This window comes from Portunus trituberculatus, chromosome 28 (genome assembly GCF_017591435.1).
Source record: "Portunus trituberculatus isolate SZX2019 chromosome 28, ASM1759143v1, whole genome shotgun sequence".
In the NCBI taxonomy this organism is placed as follows: domain Eukaryota; kingdom Metazoa; phylum Arthropoda; class Malacostraca; order Decapoda; family Portunidae; genus Portunus; species Portunus trituberculatus.
The window spans coordinates 335,556-358,354 of NC_059282.1; the positions used below are offsets into that span (position 1 = coordinate 335,556).

The window sequence follows — 22,799 nt, forward strand, 5'->3', positions numbered from 1 at the left end:
CTTGCTTTCTAATCTTCCTGCCATGATTTCTAGTCCTATTTCCCTCCTCTAAGGTAAAGAAAGATCTCACATCTATGTAGTTTGTATCTGAGAACATTTTAAATAACTCTATCATATCCTCTTATACATCTCCTCTCAAATGAAAACATGTTTAATTCCTTTAATCTATCTCTATACTCCAGGCGCTTTAATGCTGGTATCATCCTAGTTGCTCTTCTCTGAACTGCTTCTAACATGTTGATATCCTGCCTATAGTGGGGTGACCAGGCCTGTATGCAATACTCTAAATGGGGCCTAACATAAGAATTATATAAGCTACGCACCACTTCCTTACTTTTATAACTAACATTTCTATTTATAAAACCCAGGATCCTATTTGCCCTATTTCTTGCTTCTAAACATTGCTTTGAAAATTTCATAGTCCTGTCTATCACTACTCCTAAATCCTTTCCTTCCTCTACTGCCTCTAGCCAACATCCCTCCATCTCATAGTTAAAGTTTGTGTTGTCTTTACCTAAATGCATAACCTGACACTTATCAGGATTAAACTCCATCTGCCACCTGTCTGCCCATGCTATCAGCCTGTCCAGGTCTCGTTGTATTCTGTAATTGTCCTTTTCACCCTGTACTGCACATGCTATCTTAGTATCATCTGCAAACTTTGATACTTTGCTACTAATTCCTATATCTAAATCGTTAATGTACACCAAGAAAAGAAGAGGTCCTAGCACTGATCCTTGGGGTACCCACTAACCACTTCCTTCCACTCAGACATTGCCCCATTTAATACTACTCTCTGTTTCCTATCAGAAAGCCATTCACTAATCCAATCAACTAACCTACCCCTATCCCATGTAGTCTCAATTTGTACACTAGCCTCCTATGCGGTACCTTATCAAACGCCTTGCTAAAATCTAGATATATAACATCTATGCTATTTCCATCATCTAACTCCTTGGTAATATATTCTAAGATATCGAGCAAATTTGTAAGACAGGACCTCCCTGATCTAAAGCCATGTTGGGTATCTCTAATTAATCTATTCTCATTTAAATGCTCCCAAATACTATCCTTAATGATTTTCTCTAGTATCTTACATACTATACTAGTTAAACTGATCGGTCTATAATTATTCGCATCATCCTTCCTACCTTTTTAAATATTGGAGTAACATTAGCTAACTTCCAGTCCTGAGGTATCTCAGCAAACCTAAGTGATCTTTCAAAGATTAACTTAAGTGCTTCAGAAATACTGTCTACACCCTCCTAAGTACTCTGGCATGTAGCTCATCAGGACCACTGGCTTTCCTATCGTCTAGTTCAAGAATAAATTTCCTAATAATTCCTGGTTTTATATCAATATTTTCTAAAGCTCTTAAACTACTCGTCGCACTGTTTGTAACAGGATTTCCTATTCTTTCCTAGTAAATACTGAAGAAAATTGTTCATTCAATAATTCTACTATGTCTTCATTTTGATCCACTACTACACCATCTTTTCTGAGTGGTCCAATCCTATTCTTATTTCTTTTATCACTGACCTTGTAATAACTATATAATTTTTTGGGATCTTTACTCCCAGCTCTAGCTAGTTTTATCTCTGCCTGCCTTTTACTTTTTTATAACCTTACTCAAATCATCCCTGACCTGTCTGTACCTAATCAAATCTACATCTTCCCACTTTTCTGCAACTCTCTGTATGCCCTCTTCTTCTCTCTGATCTGGCTACCTATCTCATGAGTCCACCATAATGGCTTCCTGCTTCTCTGCCTTATATCTTTGTAAGGGATACACTGCATCACTATACCCTTTACTACAACCTTAAAAATATCCCACATCTCCTGTGCAGTTTTATTTCCAAAACTATCTTCCCAGTTTACCTCTCCTAATAACTGACGTAACCTACCATAATTGCCTTTCTGATAGTTTGGGACTCTAGTCTTATTCACTATATTATCTCTACTGGAATTAATGATAAATCTAATTATATGATGGTCACTGTTTGCTAAAGTCTCTCCTACCTCAACTTCCTTTAAACAATGCTCAATATTTGTTAGTACTATGTCTAAAACCTTCCTCCCCCTAGTAGGTTTAACTACCATCTGCACTAAATAGTTATTCTGAAAACTTTCCATAAACTTATTTTCACTAGCATCTCCTACCATCCTCTCCCAGTTTACTGACTTAAGATTAAAATCCCCTAAGATAATTGTCTGACTAGTATACCCCCTATTTATCTCATCTACCATAAGGTTGTCTACATCTGCTGACTGGTTAGGTGGCCTATAAAAAGCTCCTACTCTAATAACCTTACTTTTGTGTACTCTAACATCCAGCCATAAGGACTCTACTCTGTTATCTACCTTAATACCATTAACCTGACTGGAAATGAAGGATTTTTTTTACATAAATAACTACTCCTCCGCCTATCCTACCAATTCTCTGGTGTAAATACATAATGTATCCATCTACTTCATATTCTTTCCTATTTTCCCTAAACGTTTCCTCATTTACCCATGCCTCTGTGACACATACAACATCTAGGTCCTCCTCAACTATATAACTAGATAACTCGTCCTTCTTGTTCCTAAGACTCCTGGCATTTACATAAAAACATTTAAGTCCTGCTACCTTCCTAGATGCTGTCTCCTTATTTGGAATCCTAATCTTATTCTCTCCTATTTGCACCTGGAAATCTTTCCTAATCTTTTCACTATCTCTGTTTATCCTATCTAATTTATGTCTAGCATCTTTCTTCTGGAATGCATTTGCTACCTCACCCCCTACACTCCATCCCAACTCCCACCTCCAGACATCCACTCAGCACATCCACACCCTTCCTACTCAGATGCACACCATCCCTAGCATCCATGCATCCATGTTTAACCCCATTTTTTTTTCCCGGGAAAACAGGTAAAATAGGGCTGAAAGTTAGGTTTAGGAGAGGGCTGATCGACCTATTAACCTTTTTTCCCATAGGATACATTATTCACTATGAACGAATTCGCTATGAATGACCCCGTTCACCAACCTATTAGACGTTTATAGTGGGACCGAGGTGTACATGAAGGAAGTGATGTCGAGTTTAATGGACAAGCAGGACAGCCTGACAACGGAAAACACAGCTGAAATTGAGATAGGTAGAATGTGAGGTCAGTGCAATCAATCAGGGATTAAATGAGGAGATACAAGAAATAAAGAAACAAAATGATGTAATAAAAATATGTCAAGACTATGAAAACTCCTTAAGGAGCTTACAGGTTAAAGTACAAGATGGGACTGTGAACAGGGTAGAAGGTGGATTGGGTGAAAACAAGCTGAAGGAACTACGAAATGCATGGAAGCAGGAACAGGAAGAGGAAAAAGTCAAATTTTTGGAGATTGTAAAGAGACAAATTCAGTAAAATAGGAAAGTCACTGTAATTCAAGTAATTAAATAGAAAGAAGATCTTGCGAGTGATACAGTGTATAAAAGAAAACGTTTTGTGATTTTTCGGATGAAGGAAATGAAAAATCCAAACAAATACTCTCATACCTCACCGAACACGAATTCGCCAAACACTAATCTCGCGTATACACGAGTCGGTAAAATATACTATATTTCGCCGAGCACAACTTTGACTCACGATTGCATGATTTGGTCTCCATTTGAATCTCCCGCTGGTCCTGTGTTACTGTCTTATACAGTAAGTCCTCGTTTTACACTAGAAATGCGTTCCTCAAAAAGCTATTGTAAACCGAACCCGTATTAACATGTATTAGATATCTAAGGAATACGTTCCAGCTCAGTATGAAAGTCAATCGAAAAAAAGTAAACAAACATCCATCTCCGTCTATTGAAACCTTCAAGGTTTCAGTAGACAGGGCCTTTTCTGAAATGAGGCTCAACGAGAGTGGGGCACTCGTTGGGGCATGCTGGCGTGTTTGGCTGCCTACCCAAATTTTAAGTAAACCCTCCATCCAATCCATAATGGGTTCCCAATGTTTTGTGAGCAATTTTACCTGCAGGCTTGAAGCATTAGCTGCTGTCTCCTTAACACTTGAACCATTCCTCAAAACAGTAGTAACTGTTGACTGTGGTAAATTCAGGGAATGGCTTATAGCTGACGAACCTTCCCGAAGTTCTTTTCTCTTGACTATATCAAGCTTCGTTTCCAATGTTAAACTTTTCCTGGCTCGTTCAACCTTACCCATTTCTTCACCAAGATCCAAATTACGTTTCGGTGACATTTTGGACAGGAATTGGTCTTAAATGCAGAGAATAATGTAAGTAAATCATTGAGCACAGTCTCACCATTATTCGTCGTGATGGCGTGAAAGTGACTGGTTTGTTGATGGTCTGACTTGGTTGCAGTGCAGCGCCACAATCACAGGCGGCGGGAATTTTAAATATCGTAAGTGCGATTTTTTTTTATCGTAAATTGAAAAAATGGTAGTAATTGTCAATTATCGTGTCTGCGAATTTATCATATACTAAACTAGTGTAAAACGAGGACTTACTGTATATGCATATATGTTCACAAAACATTTCTATTAGGTTTTTGCAAACCTTGCCCCACATTATGTTTCAGATTTATGTAAACGACATTCACATTGGGGTAAACAATTATATTAATTTATTTGTTGATGTAAAGCTAGTAAGATTTATCAAAACCAGGGAGGACTGTCTATTGTTACAGGAAGGTATAAACAAGATCTATGAGTGGAGCAGGAAGTGGAAATAGGAGTTTAATGCTAAATGTCACATAATGGAACTAGGAAAGAGCAAAAGAAGATTGGTAAGGAACTATTTGATGGGAGAGGAAAAAATAATGAAGATTAAAGAGGAAAAAGATCTGGAGTGATTATACAGGAAAATCTGAGCACCCAAAAAACACATAAGTAAGATATTTGGATTATCATATAAAATGTTAACTAATATGAGTGGTATTTCAATACATGGACAAAGATATGATGAAAAACATCATCACAAGCATGATATGTCCAAGGCTGGAATATGCAGCAGTGGTGTGGTCTCCGACCTCTAAAAAGGATACTGTAAGGCCTCTCGGACAGCGTTTTTATGCATAGCAATTTCGTGGGTAGCAACCAAGTGGCGATGTTCTCGTAGCAATTACCGCTGCACAGGTAGCGATGCTTGATGATTGAGTGTGCGAGTGGGCTGCAGCGATGCCAAGTGAAACGTTGGCAATACTGACTCAGCGCGTGGCGATACTCATACGTTAGTTTCCTTCCCATGCCACTCAACAACAAACCACAACACCTGCTTCATTGTGATTTTTTGGCTCCTTGGGGCTACATTTTCTAGCCAAGTGACCATGGCATCTACCTCTGGATTACCTGCGAGTGGTGGGCGAGATGGTGGGATGAACTGGACAAGAGGCAGGGTAAGAAAGCAACAAAACCGAGGGAATTTACTATGCGGTGTAAGCCTAAGAAGCACTGGAGTGTTGAGGAAAAAAGAAGATAATCAAAATGATTGAAGACGGAGCTAGAACCTGTGAAATTGTGAAAGTGATGGGTGTACCAGAGTTGAATGTGCGTAACATGAGAAAGAAAAAAAGATGAAATAAAGGCTTCCTTGAAAGTTACTGTGAAGTATTTTAGTGGTGGAGCAGGTGCAGCGCCAGTAGGTGTAACCCACCTCACTTTTTTTTGGCACTGTTCTTTCAATAAACTGCACTTCATAGCCCTTAAAAGTGAGTTTATGTATCCTATTGTATTAATATAAATTAGTAGTAGTAGTAGTTCTAATCTTGTATTAGATAGGTGGTTATACATGAAAAAATAAGGGGGGTCAGACTTGGAGTCTCACACTATCTTTATTTTTTTTAGGTAAGAAATTAGCCTCTCGGATAGCAGTTTCACAGGTAGTGAGGGTTTTGTCAGTCTATAACACTCGCTATCTGTGAGGACTTACTGTACAAAAAAAAAATTGGAAAGGATACAGAAAACTGATACAAAAATGGTGCCGGAATTAAAGGAGCTAACATATGAAGGATGAGTGAAAGAAATTAATTACCAACCTCACAAGATAGAAGACAACATGAGGACCTAATAACAATGAACAAGATAGTCAATGGCATTAAAAAGATAGATATGGAAGACCTGGTGCTGGTGACAGAAGATTGAAGGACAAGAAGACATGTAAAGAACATCAGGATGAGGCAGTGTATGAAGAATATTGGAAAAAAAAAAAAACAGTTTTCCACACAGAACAGTTGAAAAGTGGAATGCATTGAATAATGAAGTTGTTACAGCACATAATGTGCATAATTTTTAAGGAAAAATTTGATGAGTGGAGATATGGAGACAGGACACTATGACCCCTGCTTGAACCCTGTACAATACAATTAGGTAAATACAAACACAAAAATGTGTTCACTGAAGAAGAGGAATTTGTAGAACCAAACGGGGACATTGCATTGCTGACAACTGCAGGAAATCATAGTGTACAAAGAAGATATTGGAAGACTACAATGTAAAGAGCAGCTGTTACATCCAATTTGGGAAATGGTTACAAGATCATTAAAAGAGGAGAGTACCACTAGAATGGAAGAGAGCCAACATAATCCCAATATTCAAAGGAGGAAAGTCAACTGAGCCATTAAATTACAGACTGGTATCACTTACAAGTCTTGTGGGGGAAGATATGTAAAATTGTTATCAAAGAAAATGGGCTAAATATCTGGAAGAACAAGTTACATCAAACAGACAATTTGGGTTCAGGACAGGACGGTAATGTGTGTTAAATTTATTAAGTTTCCACTCAAAGAGTAATAGAAGGACTGGAGAGCAGAGATGAATGGGTAGATACAGTACACCTGGAAATAAAAAAAAAAAGGCTTTTTGATAAAGTCCCTCATGGCAGACTACTTTGGAAGTTAGAAAGCATACGAGGACTGAGAGAAACTTTGCTAGATTGGACACGGGATTACTTGAAAAACAGTGAGATGAGAACTGTGATAAGAGATACACACTTATCTTCAGGTAAAGTAACAAGTAGAGTGCCAAAAGGGTCAGTATTAGCCCCCCATTATGTTTAATATTATCAGCACCAACCTTGGCAAAACACTTATTTTTGCACTTACAATCTGGGCCAACCTTTCGTGCCGCCACAACCTTCCCTTCCTGACTCACATACTCCTCACCTCAGCTTCTCTTCGCCTTCCTCACGTTTTTTTTTCCATGTCTCTGGCCATCTATGCTTACTCGCCCTAAGCACTGACACCTCCCCTCCACTCTGGTCACTCATTTTGGAAGGTAAATCCACAAGAAAAATGGCTAAAAGAATGGTAGCTGCGGTGGCGAGTGGATGTGTTGTGTGTGCGCTCCGTCTTTGGCTGTGGTTTTTATAGTTAGCGAGTGGTGCTTGTGCTTGGTATCTGTGTGTGGTGCTTTTGAGTGTTAGTGAAGTGAAAGTGTGTACTGCGTGTTAGATTAGAGTGAAATAGTGGTTAGAATCAGTGTTTGTGAGTTAAAAGTATTTTGGTAGAGCGAGGAGACTAGGCTTGTAACCGTCAAGTTGACCTTGAAAGAGGATTAGTTGACCTCACTTAGGCCCCCCCCACCACCGCGGTTTCCCCACCCTGCTGTCACCAAGTATTTTTATTTGTTTGTGAGTTAACAGATTGTAAATTAGTATGGCGGTAGCTACTGAGGTATATCAGAGTGTGATTGAGTGCGTGAAAGAGAGTGTTGAGATGGGTTTGGGAGAGTTTGTTGTGTGTGAGATGTGTGGGCATGACAGGAAGGTCGTTGATTTTTCTGAGTGTATGGTGTGTAGGCTCAAGAGCGAGAATTTAGTTCTTTTTCTTGAGCACCGAGAATTGCGAGAGGAAATGAGAAAGCTAAGTGAGGGGAAAAGTGCGAACGAAGTTCTCATCTTTGAGTTGAAGGAGGAGGTTAAGAGGCTTGGGGAGGCACTGGAAAAAATTAGGCAGGAGATCAGTGTTAGGCCGAAGGTTGGACCTTCTGAGGGCGACAGGGTGGCTTGGCCCTCTGTCGGGAAGAGCAGAGTGGGGAAGAGGGAGCAGGCGAGCCAGACTGGGAAAGATAGTAGTCAGGATGGGCAGAGATGGCAGGTTGCAAGGGAAGAAAGCGGAGGCAGTTAGGACTTAGGGAGGATAGGACTAAACCTGTTGAGTGTGAAAATAGGTTCGGTTTGTTGGAGGGGGAGGGGGAGAGTGAGAGTGAGAGTGGAGTGAATGAAGTGGTTGTGGTGAGTGAAAGAAGAAAGAAGGGGGTAGAGGAGAGGAGGAGGGTTGTGCCTAGCACACCTCAGGTGTGTGTGGTGGGTGACTCTCAGGTTAGGTATTTAGATAGCACTTTCTGTGGGAAAGACAGGGATAGGAGGACAAATGTGTGTATGCCTGGTGCAAGTGTGAAGGCAGTGAGTGAGGAGCTGCAGAAGAGGGTTGGGGGGATGGAGAGGGAGGGTGTAGTAGTTTTGCACGTAGGTGGGAACGATGTCAGAGCAGGTGGGTCGGAGGAGTTAGTGGCAAGATTTCGGGAAATGTTAGGCAAGATAAGGGAGAGTGGTAGGAGGTGTGTAGTGTTAGGAATCTTGCCTCGTGTGTATGTTAGCAGGGAATGGTTGTCTAGAGCCATTGGTGTGAATGATCGGGTAAAAGGGATGTGTAAGGATGTGGGTGTCAGCTTTGTGGATGTATGGGATAGGTTCTATGGGCGAAGGGGATTTGTATGCTAGGGATGGTGTGCATCTGAGTAGGAAGGGTGTAGATGTGCTGAGTGGATGTCTGGAGGGGGGAGTTAGGATGGAGTGTAGGGGGTGAGGTAACAAATGCATTCCAGAAGAAAGATGTTAGACATAAATTAGATAGGATAAACAGAGATAGTGAAAAGATTAGGAAAGATTTCCAGGTGAAAATAGGAGAGAATAAGATTAGGATTCCAAATAAGGAGACAGCATCTAGGAAGGTAGCAGGACTTAAATGTTTTTATGTAAATGCCAGGAGTCTTAGGAACAAGAAGGACGAGTTATCTAGTTATATAGCTGAGGAGGACTTAGATGTTGTATATGTCACAGAGGCATGGGTAAATGAGGAAAAGTTTAGGGAAAATAGGAAAGAATATGAAGTAGATGGATACATTATGTATTTACACCAGAGAATTGGTAGGATAGGTGAAGGAGTAGTTATTTATGTAAAATAATCCTTCATTTCCAGTCAGGTTAATGGTATTAAGGTAGATAACAGAGTAGAGTCCTTATGGCTGGATGTTAGAGTAAACAAAAGTAAGGTTATTAGAGTAGGAGCTTTTTATAGACCACCTAACCAGTCAACAGATGTAGACAACCTTATGGTAGATGAGATAAATAGGGGGTGTACTAGTCAGACAATTATCTTAGGGGATTTTAATCTTAAGTCAGTAAACTGGGAGAGGATGGTAGGAGATGCTAGTGAAAACAAGTTTATGGAAAGTTTTCAGGATAACTATTTAGTGCAGATGGTAGATAAACCTACTAGGGGGAGGAAGGTTTTAGACATAGTACTAACAAATATTGAGCATTGTTTAAAGGAAGTTGAGGTAGGAGAGACTTTAGCAAACAGTGACCATCATATAATTAGATTTATCATTAATTCCAGTAGGGATAATATAGTGAATAAGACTAGAGTCCCAAACTATCAGAAAGGCAATTATGGTAGGTTACGTCAGTTATTAGGAGAGGTAAACTGGGAAGATAGTTTTGGAAATAAAACTGCACAGGAGATGTGGGATATTTTTAAGGTTGTAGTAAAGAGTATAGTGATGCAGTGTATCCCTTACAAAGATATAAGGCAGAGAAACAGGAAGCCATTATGGTGGACTCATGAGATAGGTAGCCAGATCAGAGAGAAGAAGAGGGCATATAGAGAGTTGCAGAAAAGAGGGGAAGATGTAGATTTGATTAGGTACAGACAGGTCAGAGATGATTTGAGTAAGGTTATAAAAAAAGTAAAAGGCAGGCAGAGATAAAACTAGCTAGAGCTGGGAGTAAAGATCCCAAAAAATTATATAGTTATTACAAGGTCAGTGATAAAAGAAATAAGGATAGGATTGGACCACTCAGAAAAGATGGTGTAGTAGTGGATCAAAATGAAGACATAGTAGAATTATTGAATGAACAATTTTCTACAGTATTTACTAGGGAAAGAATAGGAAATCCTGTTACAAACAGTGCGACGAGTAGTTTAAGAGCTTTAGAAAATATTGATATAAAACCGGGAATTATTAGGAAATTTATTCTTGAACTAGACGATAGGAAAGCTAGTGGTCCTGATGAGCTACATGCCAGAGTACTTAGGGAGGGTGTAGACAGTATTTCTGAAGCACTAAGGTAATCTTTGAAAGATCACTTAGGTTTGCTGAGATACCTCAGGACTGGAAGTTAGCTAATGTTACTCCAGTATTTAAAAAAGGTAGGAAGGATGATGCGAATAATTATAGACCGATCAGTTTAACTAGTATAGTATGTAAGATACTAGAGAAAATCATTAAGGATAGTATTTGGGAGCATTTAAATGAGAATAGATTAATTAGAGATACCCAACATGGCTTTAGATCAGGGAGGTCCTGTCTTACAAATTTGCTCGATATCTTAGAATATATTACCAAGGAGTTAGATGATGGAAATAGCATGGATGTATAGATGTTATATATCTAGATTTTAGCAAGGTGTTTGATAAGGTACCACATAGGAGGCTAGTGTACAAATTGAGACTACATGGGATAGGGGGTAGGTTAGTTGATTGGATTAGTGAATGGCTTTCTGATAGGAAACAGAGAGAAGTATTAAATGGGGCAATGTCTGAGTGGAAGGAAGTGGTTAGTGGGGTACCCCAAGGATCAGTGCTAGGACCTCTTCTTTCTTGGTGTACATTAACGATTTAGATATAGGAATCAGTAGCAAAGTATCAAAGTTTGCAGATGATACTAAGATAGCATGTGCAGTACAGGGTGAAAAGGACAATTACAGAATACAACGAGACCTGGACAGGCTGATAGCATGGGCAGACTGGTGGCAGATGGAGTTTAATTTTAAAAAGTGTCAGGTTATGCATTTAGGTAAAGACAACACAAACTTTAGCTATGAGATGGAGGGATGTTGGCTAGAGGCAGTAGAGGAAGGAAAGGATTTAGGAGTAGTGATAGACAGGACTATGAAATTTTCAAAGCAATGTTTAGAAGCAAGAAATAGGGCAAATAGGATCCTGGGTTTTATAAATAGAAATGTTAGTTATAAAAGTAAGGAAGTGGTGCGTAGCTTATATAATTCCTATGTTAGGCCCCATTTAGAGTATTGCATACAGGCCTGGTCACCCCACTATAGGCAGGATATCAACATGTTAGAAGCAGTTCAGAGAAGAGTAACTAGGATGATACCAGCATTAAAGTGCCTGGAGTATAGAGAGAAATTAAAGGAATTAAACATGTTTTCATTTGAGAGATGTATAAGAGGGGATATGATAGAATTATTTAAAATGTTCTCAGATACAAACTACATAGATGTGAGATCTTTCTTTACCTTAGAGGAGGGAAGTAGGACTAGAAATCATGGCAGGAAGATTAGAAAGCAAGGCTGCAGGTTAGATATAAGAAAATATTTCTTTAGTCATAGGGTGGTAGACTTCTGGAATGCATTGCCAGAGAGGGTTGTAAATAGCACTAGTTTGACAATGTTTAAAAACAGACTAGATAAGCACTTAAATTTATTAGATTTATAATTATGTATAGCACTGCATGATAGTTTTTATAAGAAATTTACTATAGTTAAACAAGACATGATCCCCATGTATGGGGACCACAAATTGTAGAGGATTTCACTGCAGGACTTATCCCTGTTAATGGGCCAAATATTTAGAATTAGTATATAATGTATTGTGTACTTGTAAGTGTATCTATAAGTACTGATGACGAGGTTGCTGTGCGACTGATACAGGATAACCTAGATGGGCCCTGGTGGCCCTTTGTTATCCTATTATTTATGTTATGTTATGTTAAAAATAGGGAGAGTTCCCAGGGAGATGCAACACGTGTTGTAAGAATGCCGCCACCTGACTGAAGAAGCGGGATGGTAACGTGGCTATGATTGGCTGAGCGGTGGCTTTTTCCGCAACCCGCGCTCCCATTGGCTAGCTCGCGGTGGCTCATAAGCTACTTCAACTCTGAAATTTCAGGCCTCCTCCTGTTGGTACCTGACTCTAAACCCTCTGCCTTGGGTTCATAGAGGTGGCTATTGGGTGTTTCTTTGTTGTCATGTGGCGTACGAGACTGCCATCTACCGGGAACTGGTTACACTACTTCAGCACGAGACTCCTCATATATTCATCACAGGAGGCTCCCTTGTACTTCATCTGTTAGTCTTTTACTCTTGTATAAAAGTTTAGTAAGTTTGTTATGCACGATTTTCTTTTTTTGAAATTGAATTGTGAGTTTTTTTTTATTATTTCACTTTCCTCCAGATATTCTAACCATTTTTCTTTAATTATAATTTCACATATCTTTCCCACAACACTAGTCAGTGACACTGGTCTATAATTTAGGGTCACGTTCTTTTTTCCTCTGTTATATATTGGGGACTGTGTTTGCTCTTTTCCACTCCCTTGGTATCTTCGCTTCTATCAGAGAGATGTTGATCACATCCCAGATTGGCTTCACCAATTGTTCTCTACATTCCCTCAGTAGGCATCCTCACATACTGATTATATATATATATATATATATATATATATATATATATATATATATATATATATATATATATATATATATATATATATATATATATATATATATATATATATATATATATATATATATATATATATATATATATATATAAAGCACACATACATACATGTACATAGTGAATTTATATTCTTTTCCTGTTCCAGTATTCATAACAGGAAACGAAACAGGCGAAAGTGGACCAGCCAAACACCAACAGAGTCTACAACACCCACATGGGCAGTGCAGGCCTCCTAGATAATATAGTGATGTGCTATGCCACCAGAACTCACAATTTAAATAGGCACCAGGTGCTGCATAACTGGTTCTATGAATGTCTTTTTTGTCCTGTCCTGGCATCTTTATCACAAGGTGGGAATGGTAATATGCATAAAGGGCAATAAAAACATACCTCCCTTAAAGTTTACTTGGTCATGTGTAGAAATTAACATATTCCTTATTTGTCAGATTCATGATGAAGTTCAATCTAAACTAAAATTATTTCACAAAAAAAAAAAAAAAAAAAAAAAAAAAAAAAAAAGTTTGTGATTTTGTTAAATCATATTTCTTAAAGAGCAAACATTTATTCCCAAACAATTATTAAGGTTTAATAAATATCATAATACATACAAATTTCCAGCATTTTCTTTCAGTTTTCCTACTTTGTATATTTTATAGGTTTCTTCTATGGGTTGTTACAGCCCGCCCGTAACATACTCCACTACCATCCCCTCCTCCACTTGTTACCTCGTTCGCCACCTCTCCGCCTTCCCTTCCACGTCACCGTCTCGTGAACCTTCCATGCCACTGTCTCATGAACCCTCCATGTCACCGTTTCATGAAGCCCCGCTACTGTCCCGAAGTTGGATTCACGCGGCCCCATTCGACTCCAGCAGAAGTGTTAAAGCAAGCTCGGCTTTCTGGAAAGAAAAGTCGAGGTCCAGGCCTCAACCAGTGAACACAACGCCTCTTGGGACTACCGTGGGATCAACCATCACCCAGCACTTCACCACTGAGACATCGCATAAGTATCACTTCCCCTCGTCCCATGTTTTCCACATTGCCTCCATATAAGATTAAGATTATTGTTAGGTATTAAGTTGGGTTCTTTATTGTTGTATTCATTTCTGTGTTATATGCATATGTGTATGTCATTTTCCTGTGTTTCATGTTATATATCTGTGTTTCATGTTTCATGCTATATCTGTGTGTCAGTTTCATTATGGGTTATTAAAATAGCTTTTTGAAGTGCCCCCTCTGCATTTCCTCACCAGTTGAACCTGCAGTGTTTTTTTTTTTTTATTGTTATTGTTCACCGGCTCCCCGATGCCAATCTTACCCGTTTAACCGGTGAATGTAACAATTGGCAACCGTGACAGGACCATTATAACCCTTGTTCAGTGTTCCATTTTTTCAGTGACTTTTTTTCTGTGATTACATTATTTTTTTGTTTCTGTGATGTTGTGACTTCGATGTGTTTTTTTTCTGTGACTTACTCTGCGTGTGGTTTAAATTTACCTTTGTGCGATCAAGTGGCTCCTTTTGGGTTAAAAGTGCTTCGTGACTTTCATTGGTATCGCATTGCAGTGGTAGAGCAGGAAACCAGGTAGAAAGGCGTGTTCACCGATAGCACTTATCTCTATTTTTTGCACATAGGCAGGTGTGTAATAAGTGTTATCCAAGTGTTATAATCATCATATGTTCATGCGAACCCTCAATCCCCTCACTTCGCGGATCATTTTTCTCGCTAGTTAGAATCGGCCATATTAACTAGTCTCTCAGACTAATCTGCCTCCTTATCAATAACAAGTCTCAGTACAATTCGCTCCTCACTCTCAAGTCTCGTAACTAGAGTAATCCGGATCCCTCTTAATGCCGTAATTCTCTAGTTTACCCCCCTCATTAGTGATTGTACTCATAAGTGTTTACTTAAGTATAATCTAGGTAATTTCCAAGGTTGCCTTTATTATCACTCTGCCAAGTTCCTCACTTAAGTAATTCGCTTATCATTTTTTGCTGTTGTTGTTTAACATCTATTTAATATGGCTTCCGCTCAGTTTAATGTTAAAGATTTTTGTGCCGACCCTTCTCTGGAACAACTTAAAGGTGCTAATATAAAGAAGGTCCAATGGAAAGCCATCGCTAAACATTTTGATGTTCCCATCACGTCTCAGATGACTAAAGAGGTCATTAAGAATGTAGTTGTTGAACATCTAGTGCAAGAAGGTCAGTTGCTAGGAAATGCCATAGAAGAGTTAACTCCCATGACAGCCTCTACGAGGACTATAATACACAGTCCCCAGGAAGAACAGAATAAGAGTAGGATAAGTCAGTGGGAAATTGAGAAGCTTAGACTAGAATACCGGATGCAGGAAAAACAAATGCAACTACAGGCAGAAAAAGAAGATAAAGATAAAGAGAGAGAACTACGGGAATAAAAAAGAAGAGAGAGAATTTCATTTACAACTTACAAGGCAGGAGAAAGAGTTAGAAATTCAGGTGTTAGCCCTACGAAATGACGCTAAGTTTAGAGGGGAAGAAATAGATATAAAAAAAAAGTTAGCAAGCTTTAATCCCGCTACAGCTGCTCTGCTAGTTCCCCCTTTTGATGAATCTGATGTTGACGGGTCATTTTGCGCTTTTGAGAGCATTGCTATTAGGAATAAATGGCCCAAGGATCAGTGGGTGTCTCTCCTTGTCCCTAAGCTAGTAGGAAAAGCTTAAAGGGTATACAACGGCCTTAGTGATGAGGTAGAATATGAAGAGATGAAAGGTAACATTTTGGACGCTTACTCTATCACTTCTGACTGATACAGACAACAGTTCCAAAAGTATGTAAAACCAGACTCTCACACCTATGTTGAGTTTGCTAGTACGAAACTAAGACAATTTAAGATATGGTTAGCCACCCTTAACATTACCACCTTTTCGGAGTTGCTCAATCTAATGGTCCTGAAAGAATGGAAGAACAAGTTACCCTTTAATATTCTGAGGCATGTGGAAGAACGGGGAGAGAGTGATCTTATGTCTGCCGCTAAAGTGGCTGATGCCTTTGCTTTGTTGATGGGATCCCTGGGTAGTAGAGGTCGTGGTTCACTATCTAATGTTAGGTCCTCCTTTGAGGAAGGTTTTGGGGGCATGGGTGGTAAGCCGACCGGATTCTCGCCAAATGCATATAATTCCCCCTGGTGTACATACTGTAAATAGCCAGGTCACACGATCCAGAAATGTAGACACTCAAATTGCAAGGCCTCTCAACGTCAACTTTCTTTTGTGGCCCCTAAACCTAACACATTTGAGAACAAGAAACCAATGGCCCTAGCTAACCCTGTCAACTCTCCTCTAGAACTTTATGACTCGTACATATATCAATGTAAAGTGTCCCTGACTGATGGTAAAGACAAGGCAATAAATGTCAAGGTTCTGCGTGATACAGGTGCTGCCCAATCCATCTTAAGGGAAGATGTCATCCCTAACATCAAACAGGCTTTCACTGGGGAGAAGGTGATTCTTATAGGTCTCGAATCACAGCTCTCTTATCCCTTGGCTAAAATTAGCTTACAGTGCCCTTTCATTTCAGGAGAGGTTGTGGTAGCCATTAAACCTGGTGAACTACCAGTAACGGGGGTACATCTTGTACTGGGTAATGATCTTGCGGGTAACTTGGCTGTCCCAAACTTAATTGTTCTTGATTCTCCCTTAACAGAAAGTCCCACTAAGACCCTGGATGAAACATCCCCTCACTTCTTCCCAGTGTGTGCAGTCACCAGGTCTCAGTCCAAGTCCCCTGCCCTTTCATCACCTCCTCCACCAATGATTGCCTCTACTGACAACTTGTACAATAACATCATTTCAAAGGAGAATTTGATTAATGCTCAGGAACAGGATCTCACTTTGGCTAAGATCAGACATGTTGCCAGTGAGACAAAGGATATGTCTAAATTGCCTTGTTTTTATTATCAGGAAGGAGTCCTGATGCGTGCCTACAGACCTCCTGAACTGAAACAACTAGACACGTGGTCAGAAACACATCAAGTTGTCATCCCCCTTGTCTGTAAGACCAGCCATTATAGAACTAGCACATGATGGATTGTCAGGTCATCTAGGCATCCAAAAAACCTACAAGAAGGCTCTTCAACATTTTTTTTGGCCAGGAATGAAAAAAGGATGTGTCACACTATGTAAAAACATGCCACATATGTCAAATTGTGGGTAAGCCTAACGAACACCTTGTGCCAGCTCCTCTGACGCCTATTCCAGTTCAGACGGAGCCCTTCAAAAAGATCGTTCTAGACTGCGTAGGGCCCTTACCCAAAACCAAATGAGGGATTCAAGTATTTGTTAACCCTCATGGATCCCACAACCAGGTACCCTGAAGCATTCCCTCTTAAGAACATCACATCAAAGACCATTGTAAAACATCTAATACATTTTTTTACCTCGGTAGGAATTCCAAAACAAATTCAGTCTGACATGGGTAGCAATTTCACTAGCAATTTTTTCCAACAGATAGTGAATGAGCTAAACATCGACCATGTTACCTCCTCGGCTTACCACCCCCAATCCCAAGGCTGTCTGGAGCGGTTTCACCAAACATTAAAATCCATGATGAACAGGTATTGCTTGGAGCATCAAGGAGGCTGGGATGAAAGTATCTCTTTCCTTCTCTTCGCTTTAAGAGAATCTCCTCAAGATTCTTTAGGTTACTCCCCTTTTGAATTACTCTATGGTAGACAGATCAGGGGGCCTCTCAAAATATTAAAGGATCAATGGTTTACTCAAAATACTCCTTCAAGCCCCAGTGTGTCTGACTACATCAGTAACCTTAAGAATAAAATCAGTGAAGTCAGATCTTTTGCTAAATCAAACTTCCTCAAATCTCAAACTAAAATGCAACAGAATTCTCTTCCCAAATCTGTCATGAGAAGTTTCAAACCAGGAGACAAGGTTTTACTTTTCTCCCACTCCAGGCAATGCTCTTCACAGTAAGTTCATGGGACCTTATGTTGTGGCTCAAAAACTAAGTCCATTAAATTATGTGGTCCACACTCCTGACCGTCGTAAGGATTCCAAACTAGTTCATATCAACCTAATGAAACCTTACCACTCCAGAGAACCAGAGGACGACTTGTCTCACACTGTACCTGTATGTCTGGTAGGGAAGGAGTCTTGTCCTGTGCCCCCCGAGGAAGAGTCCGACATCGAATTCCTCGTCTCGTCACCTAAAGGACGCCCCTCAAACAGTCAAATCATGTCCAACCTTGAGGTTTTTCTTTCCTTAACACCTTCATAACAGTCTGATCTTAAAAAGTTATTGCTAGACTTTTCAGAAATCACAGGTGACCTTCCAGGACTTTGTACTACTATTCAACATGACATAACATTAATATCTAATGACATCAAGCCTATAAGACAACCAGCCTATCGCATTTCACCCATTAAGAGAGACTTGATGAAAAAAGAGGTAGACTATCTGCTCTGTCATCACCTTGCAGAACCTAGTATATCCCCCTGGGCTTCTCCCTGCCTGTTAACATCTAAGCCAGATGGTAGTAGTTGATTTTGCACCGACTACAGGAAATTAAATAAAGTGACGGTGCCAGACTCCTAACCATTGCCCTTCATAGAGGACCTTATAGATAGTATAGGAGTAGCCAAATTTGTAACCACCATAGATTTACTTAAGGGTTACTACCAGATTCCCCTCTCGGACGAAGCCTGAATATTATCCGCCTTCATCACCCCCTTCGGACTATACCAATACACAGTGATGCCCTTCGGCTTGTCTAATGCTCCCGCCACCTTCCAGAGGGCTACAAATTACATCACCCAGGACTTGGAGGGAACATCTGCATATCTGGATGACCTGGTGGTGACTTCGGATGACTGGGTGACACATCTGACCCGTCTTCGGAGGCTGATGGGTCGGTTGCAGGAAGCCGGGCTTACAATCAACCTGGCTAAGTCCACCTTTGGGAAGTCTACGGTGGTCTACCTGGGACATGTGGTGAGGAACGGCAAGGTTCGCCCCAAGAGAGCTAACGTGGAGGCCATCCTTGGCTTCCCTGTTCCTACCACCAGGAAAGCTCTCATGAGGTTCTTGGGAATGGCTGGTTTCTACAGACGATTCTGTAGGAACTTCTCCACCCTGGCCGCCCCCCTAACGGACCTTATCAGCACTTCCGTCCCCTTTCACTGGACCCCGACCTGTGACCAAGCCTTCCAACATCTCAAGGCGTTCCTCTCCTCGGAGCCAGTGGTCTGGACGCCAGATCACTCCCGCCCCTTCCATCTACAAGTGGACGCAAGTGGAGTTGGAGTGGGTGCTGTCCTACTACAAACGGGCCCCACAAGCAGCATCCTCCATCCCATCACCTATCACTCCACCAAGCTAAAGAAACATCAACTCAACTACTCCACCATCGAGAAGGAGGCTCTGGCACTCGTCCTGGTGCTCCAACGTTTTGAGTGCTACCTTCATCCTGGTCCTCAAACTACGAAGGTCTTCACCGATCACAATCTTCTGGCCTTCCTTCACGCCATGAAGAACCGAAACCAATGCATTCTTAGGTGGGCCTTTTTAACTCAACCCTTCAACTTGGAAGTCCACCATATCAAGGGGGTGGACAACATCATCGCCGATGCCTTATCAAGATCTCCCGTCTCACATCCTTCATGAGCCCATTACGGAGGTCTTAGGGAGGAGGAAATGTTACGGCCCGCCCGTAACATACTCCACTACCATCCCCTCCTCTGCGTGTTACCTCGTTCGCCACCTCTCCGCCTCCCCTTCCACGTCACCGTCTCGTGAACCTTCCACGCCACCGTCTCATGAACCCTCCACGTCACCGTCTCATGAAGCCCCGCTACTGTCCCGAAGTTGGATTCACGCGGCCCCATTCGACTCCAGCGGAAGTGTTAAAGCAGGCTCGGCTTTCTGGAAAGAAAAGTCGAGGTCCAGGCCTCAACCAGTGAACACAACGCCTCTTGGGACTACCGTGGGATCAACCATCACCCAGCACTTCACCACTGAGACATCGCATAAATATCACTTCCCCTCGTCCCGTGTTTTCCACATTGCCTCCATATAGGATTAGGATTATTGTTAGGTATTAAGTTGGGTTCTTTATTGTTGTATTTATTTCTGTGTTATATGTATATGTGTATTTCATTAACCTGTGTTTCATGTTATATATCTGTGTTTCATGTTTCATGTTATATCTGTGTGTCAGTTTCATTATGGGTTATTAAAATAGCTTTTTAAAGTGCCCCCTTTGCATTTCCTCACCAGTTGAACCTGCAGTGTTTTTTTTTTTTTATTGTTATTGTTCACCGGCTCCCCGATGCCAATCTTACCCGTTTAACCGGTGAACGTAACAGGGTTGTGCCCAAACGTATTTTAAAGGCCAGGCATGTTTTCCTAATTTCTCAATGCAATTTCAAAAATATCTGCTTTTGATTTGTATTCCTTATCCCATAGAATATTATTTGTACCAAATTTCATAAAAAAAAATATTGAAATGGAATCTATGACTGGCCACTAATAATTCAGACACATTTGTCTGAATACTGATGACACCAATTCTTGAATATCTGGACAGTGGAAGGACTACTGCATAAATAGTCTTCTTGAAGTCTACAGCATTAACTGCACTGTATAATTTGTGGCATCTTCACATCATTTTGCAGTCAAAGTATTTGGAAACAATGCTCAACCTTATTGTATCAATAAAACACAGAATATAATTTATTTCTTGATTCACAAAGATATCAAAGCAAACATACCTTCTTGTTTTGTAGTTTCCAGACATCTGTGTCATATGGTAAGCCTTTTTTGTCTTGGTGCTCTGCTTTTAAGTATTCCAGTAAGGACTGAAAAAAAAAAGAGAGATTCAAAACTTACTTTTATCTTATGCATCTCATTTATTTTTCACCATAATATTTTAACTCAATAGATATTTTTAGGAACAGAAACTTAATACATAACAAAAGACATCATACGTTAATTTGGTGATGGAAAACAACTTACTATTACAATTTGAATTTAATTAATTAAAGAAACACCAATAATCTAGAGGCTGAAAATACTCAGCATATAAGTATGAATACCATGTGGTCACAACAGATCTACTTAGACTTCCAACACAGCAACACCAGCCAAAATCTCTTCACTCCATTCCACACAAATGAACTCCAGCTATGTAGCCTACCACACACCAAGTACTCAGGCACTGTTAGGTTACTTCAGAAGACTCCAAATATACTCATTCAAGGGGAATTCACTATCTACTTCTAACATAGAACTCCTTATCAATAATCCAGGGTAGTTTTTCAAGGTATATTGTGCAAAATTTTATGCAAAATGAATAAGTGAGGAAGAGTCCCAGGTCTGACTGCTCTTCAAGTAGCAATCCAAAATGTCCAGAAATGTCACTCAACTTTTTCTTCATTAACTTCTGCAACAATTGCAGTCTTAGATCTAATTTTCAATCTGTAGAATACCACCTCTCCTCTATTAGACCTCATCTTCTTTTTCTCACCGAAACACAACTATCTGAGACAACTGACAGTAGCCCCTTTTTTGTTCCCTCCTACTTTCTCTATTATCATTTTCATTCCAAAGCTGGATGTTGTGTCTATGTGCAAAACAACGTAAGTTGCACTTGTGCCCACGCTCTTGAATCTTCTGAATTTTCCAACATGTGGCTTTGACTTAATAGTCACTCTCTAACTAAATTTATCTTTTTTTATTTTGTAGAAAGCCAGCCAAGGGCAATGCAAAGTTAAAAAGAAAAAGGCCCACTTCATGCTGGTTCTCTAAAAGGTAAGAAGGGTTATCCAAAACTATGGAGTAAATGTCTTGACACCTCCCTCTTAAAAGAAGTCAAGTCATAGTAAGATGGAAATACAGAGGCAGGCAGGGAGTTGCAGATTTTACTAGTAAAAAGTATGAATGATTGAGAGTAATAATAATTAACTCTTGCATTAGAGAGTTGGACAGAAAAGGGACGAGAGGAAGAAGAAAGCCTTGCCAGCAAGACCACACAAGGAAGGGAGGCATGCAGTTAGAAAGATCAGTAGAACAGTTAGCATGAAAGTAGCAATAAAAATTTGAAAGAGATGCAGCATTTTGATGGTGAGAAAGAAGCTGAAGACAGTCAGTCAAAGGAGGAGACATGATGAGATGAAAAGCTTTTAATTTCACCCTATCTAATAAAACTGTGTGAGTGGAACCCTCCCAAACATGTGAAGTGCACTACATACAGGGGCGGATAAACCCCTTGCACAGAGTAAGCAGTTGGAGGGACGAGAAAAACTGGCAGAGACGCTGCAGAATGCCTAATTTCAAAGAAGCTGTTTTAGCAAGACATGAGACGTTAAGTTTCCAGTTAAAATCATGAGTAAAGGACAGACCGAGGATATTCAGTGTGGAAGAGGGAGACAGTTGAGTGTCATTGAAGAAGAGGGGGATAATTGTCTGGAAGGTTGTGTTGAGTTGATAGATGGAGGAATTAAGTTTTTGAGGTATTGAAAACTACTAGATTTTCTCTGTCCCAATCAGAAATCTTAGAAAGATCAAAAGTCAGGCATTCCATCAGCTGTCAAACACTCTTTCTTTAACAGAAAATGTCAAAATTTTTTGAGATCTAACTCTCCTCAGGACTTCTGGCATCTGGCCCAAAGCATCTCCAATAACTACTACTTAAACTTTTCTTCCTTCATCTGTTTATAAAGCTTAACTCTTTTCATCAAATATTTGCTAAAAACTCTACCTTGAATGATTCTGGGCTTGTTTCTCCCTCTTCTCTTCAAAAAGTCAACAAATCATGCAGGAAATGCTGAACTTCAGATGGGGCCAGAAGACACTCAGTAGTGTTTAATGCCTCAAAAACTCAATTCCTCCATCCATTAACTTGACACAAGCTTGCACACAAATATCTCTCTCTTCAGTAACACCCAACTGTCACCCTCTTTTACATTTAATATCTTAGGTTTGTCCTTTACTTATAATCTAAACAGGAAAATTCACATCTCTCTGACTAAAACAGCTTTTATGAGTCATCTCTGCCAA

The 22,799-nt window shown here is 40.0% G+C and overlaps 1 protein-coding gene across 5 annotated transcripts in view; it reads right to left on the minus strand.

The window, feature by feature from the left end:
• LOC123510116 (sentrin-specific protease 1-like) overlaps positions 1–22,799 on the minus strand; it is a 181,198-nt gene that overhangs the window by 37,730 nt on the left and 120,669 nt on the right. For 3 of the 5 annotated variants that reach the window (XM_045264931.1, XM_045264930.1, XM_045264928.1), the window contains one exon: positions 20,513–20,599. In XM_045264931.1, the coding sequence (XP_045120866.1) occupies positions 20,513–20,599 (87 nt within the window). Of the gene's footprint in view, positions 1–3,029; positions 3,124–20,512; positions 20,600–22,799 lie in introns of all 5 variants that reach the window. The other 2 variants (XM_045264932.1, XM_045264929.1) reach the window with 1 other exon arrangement.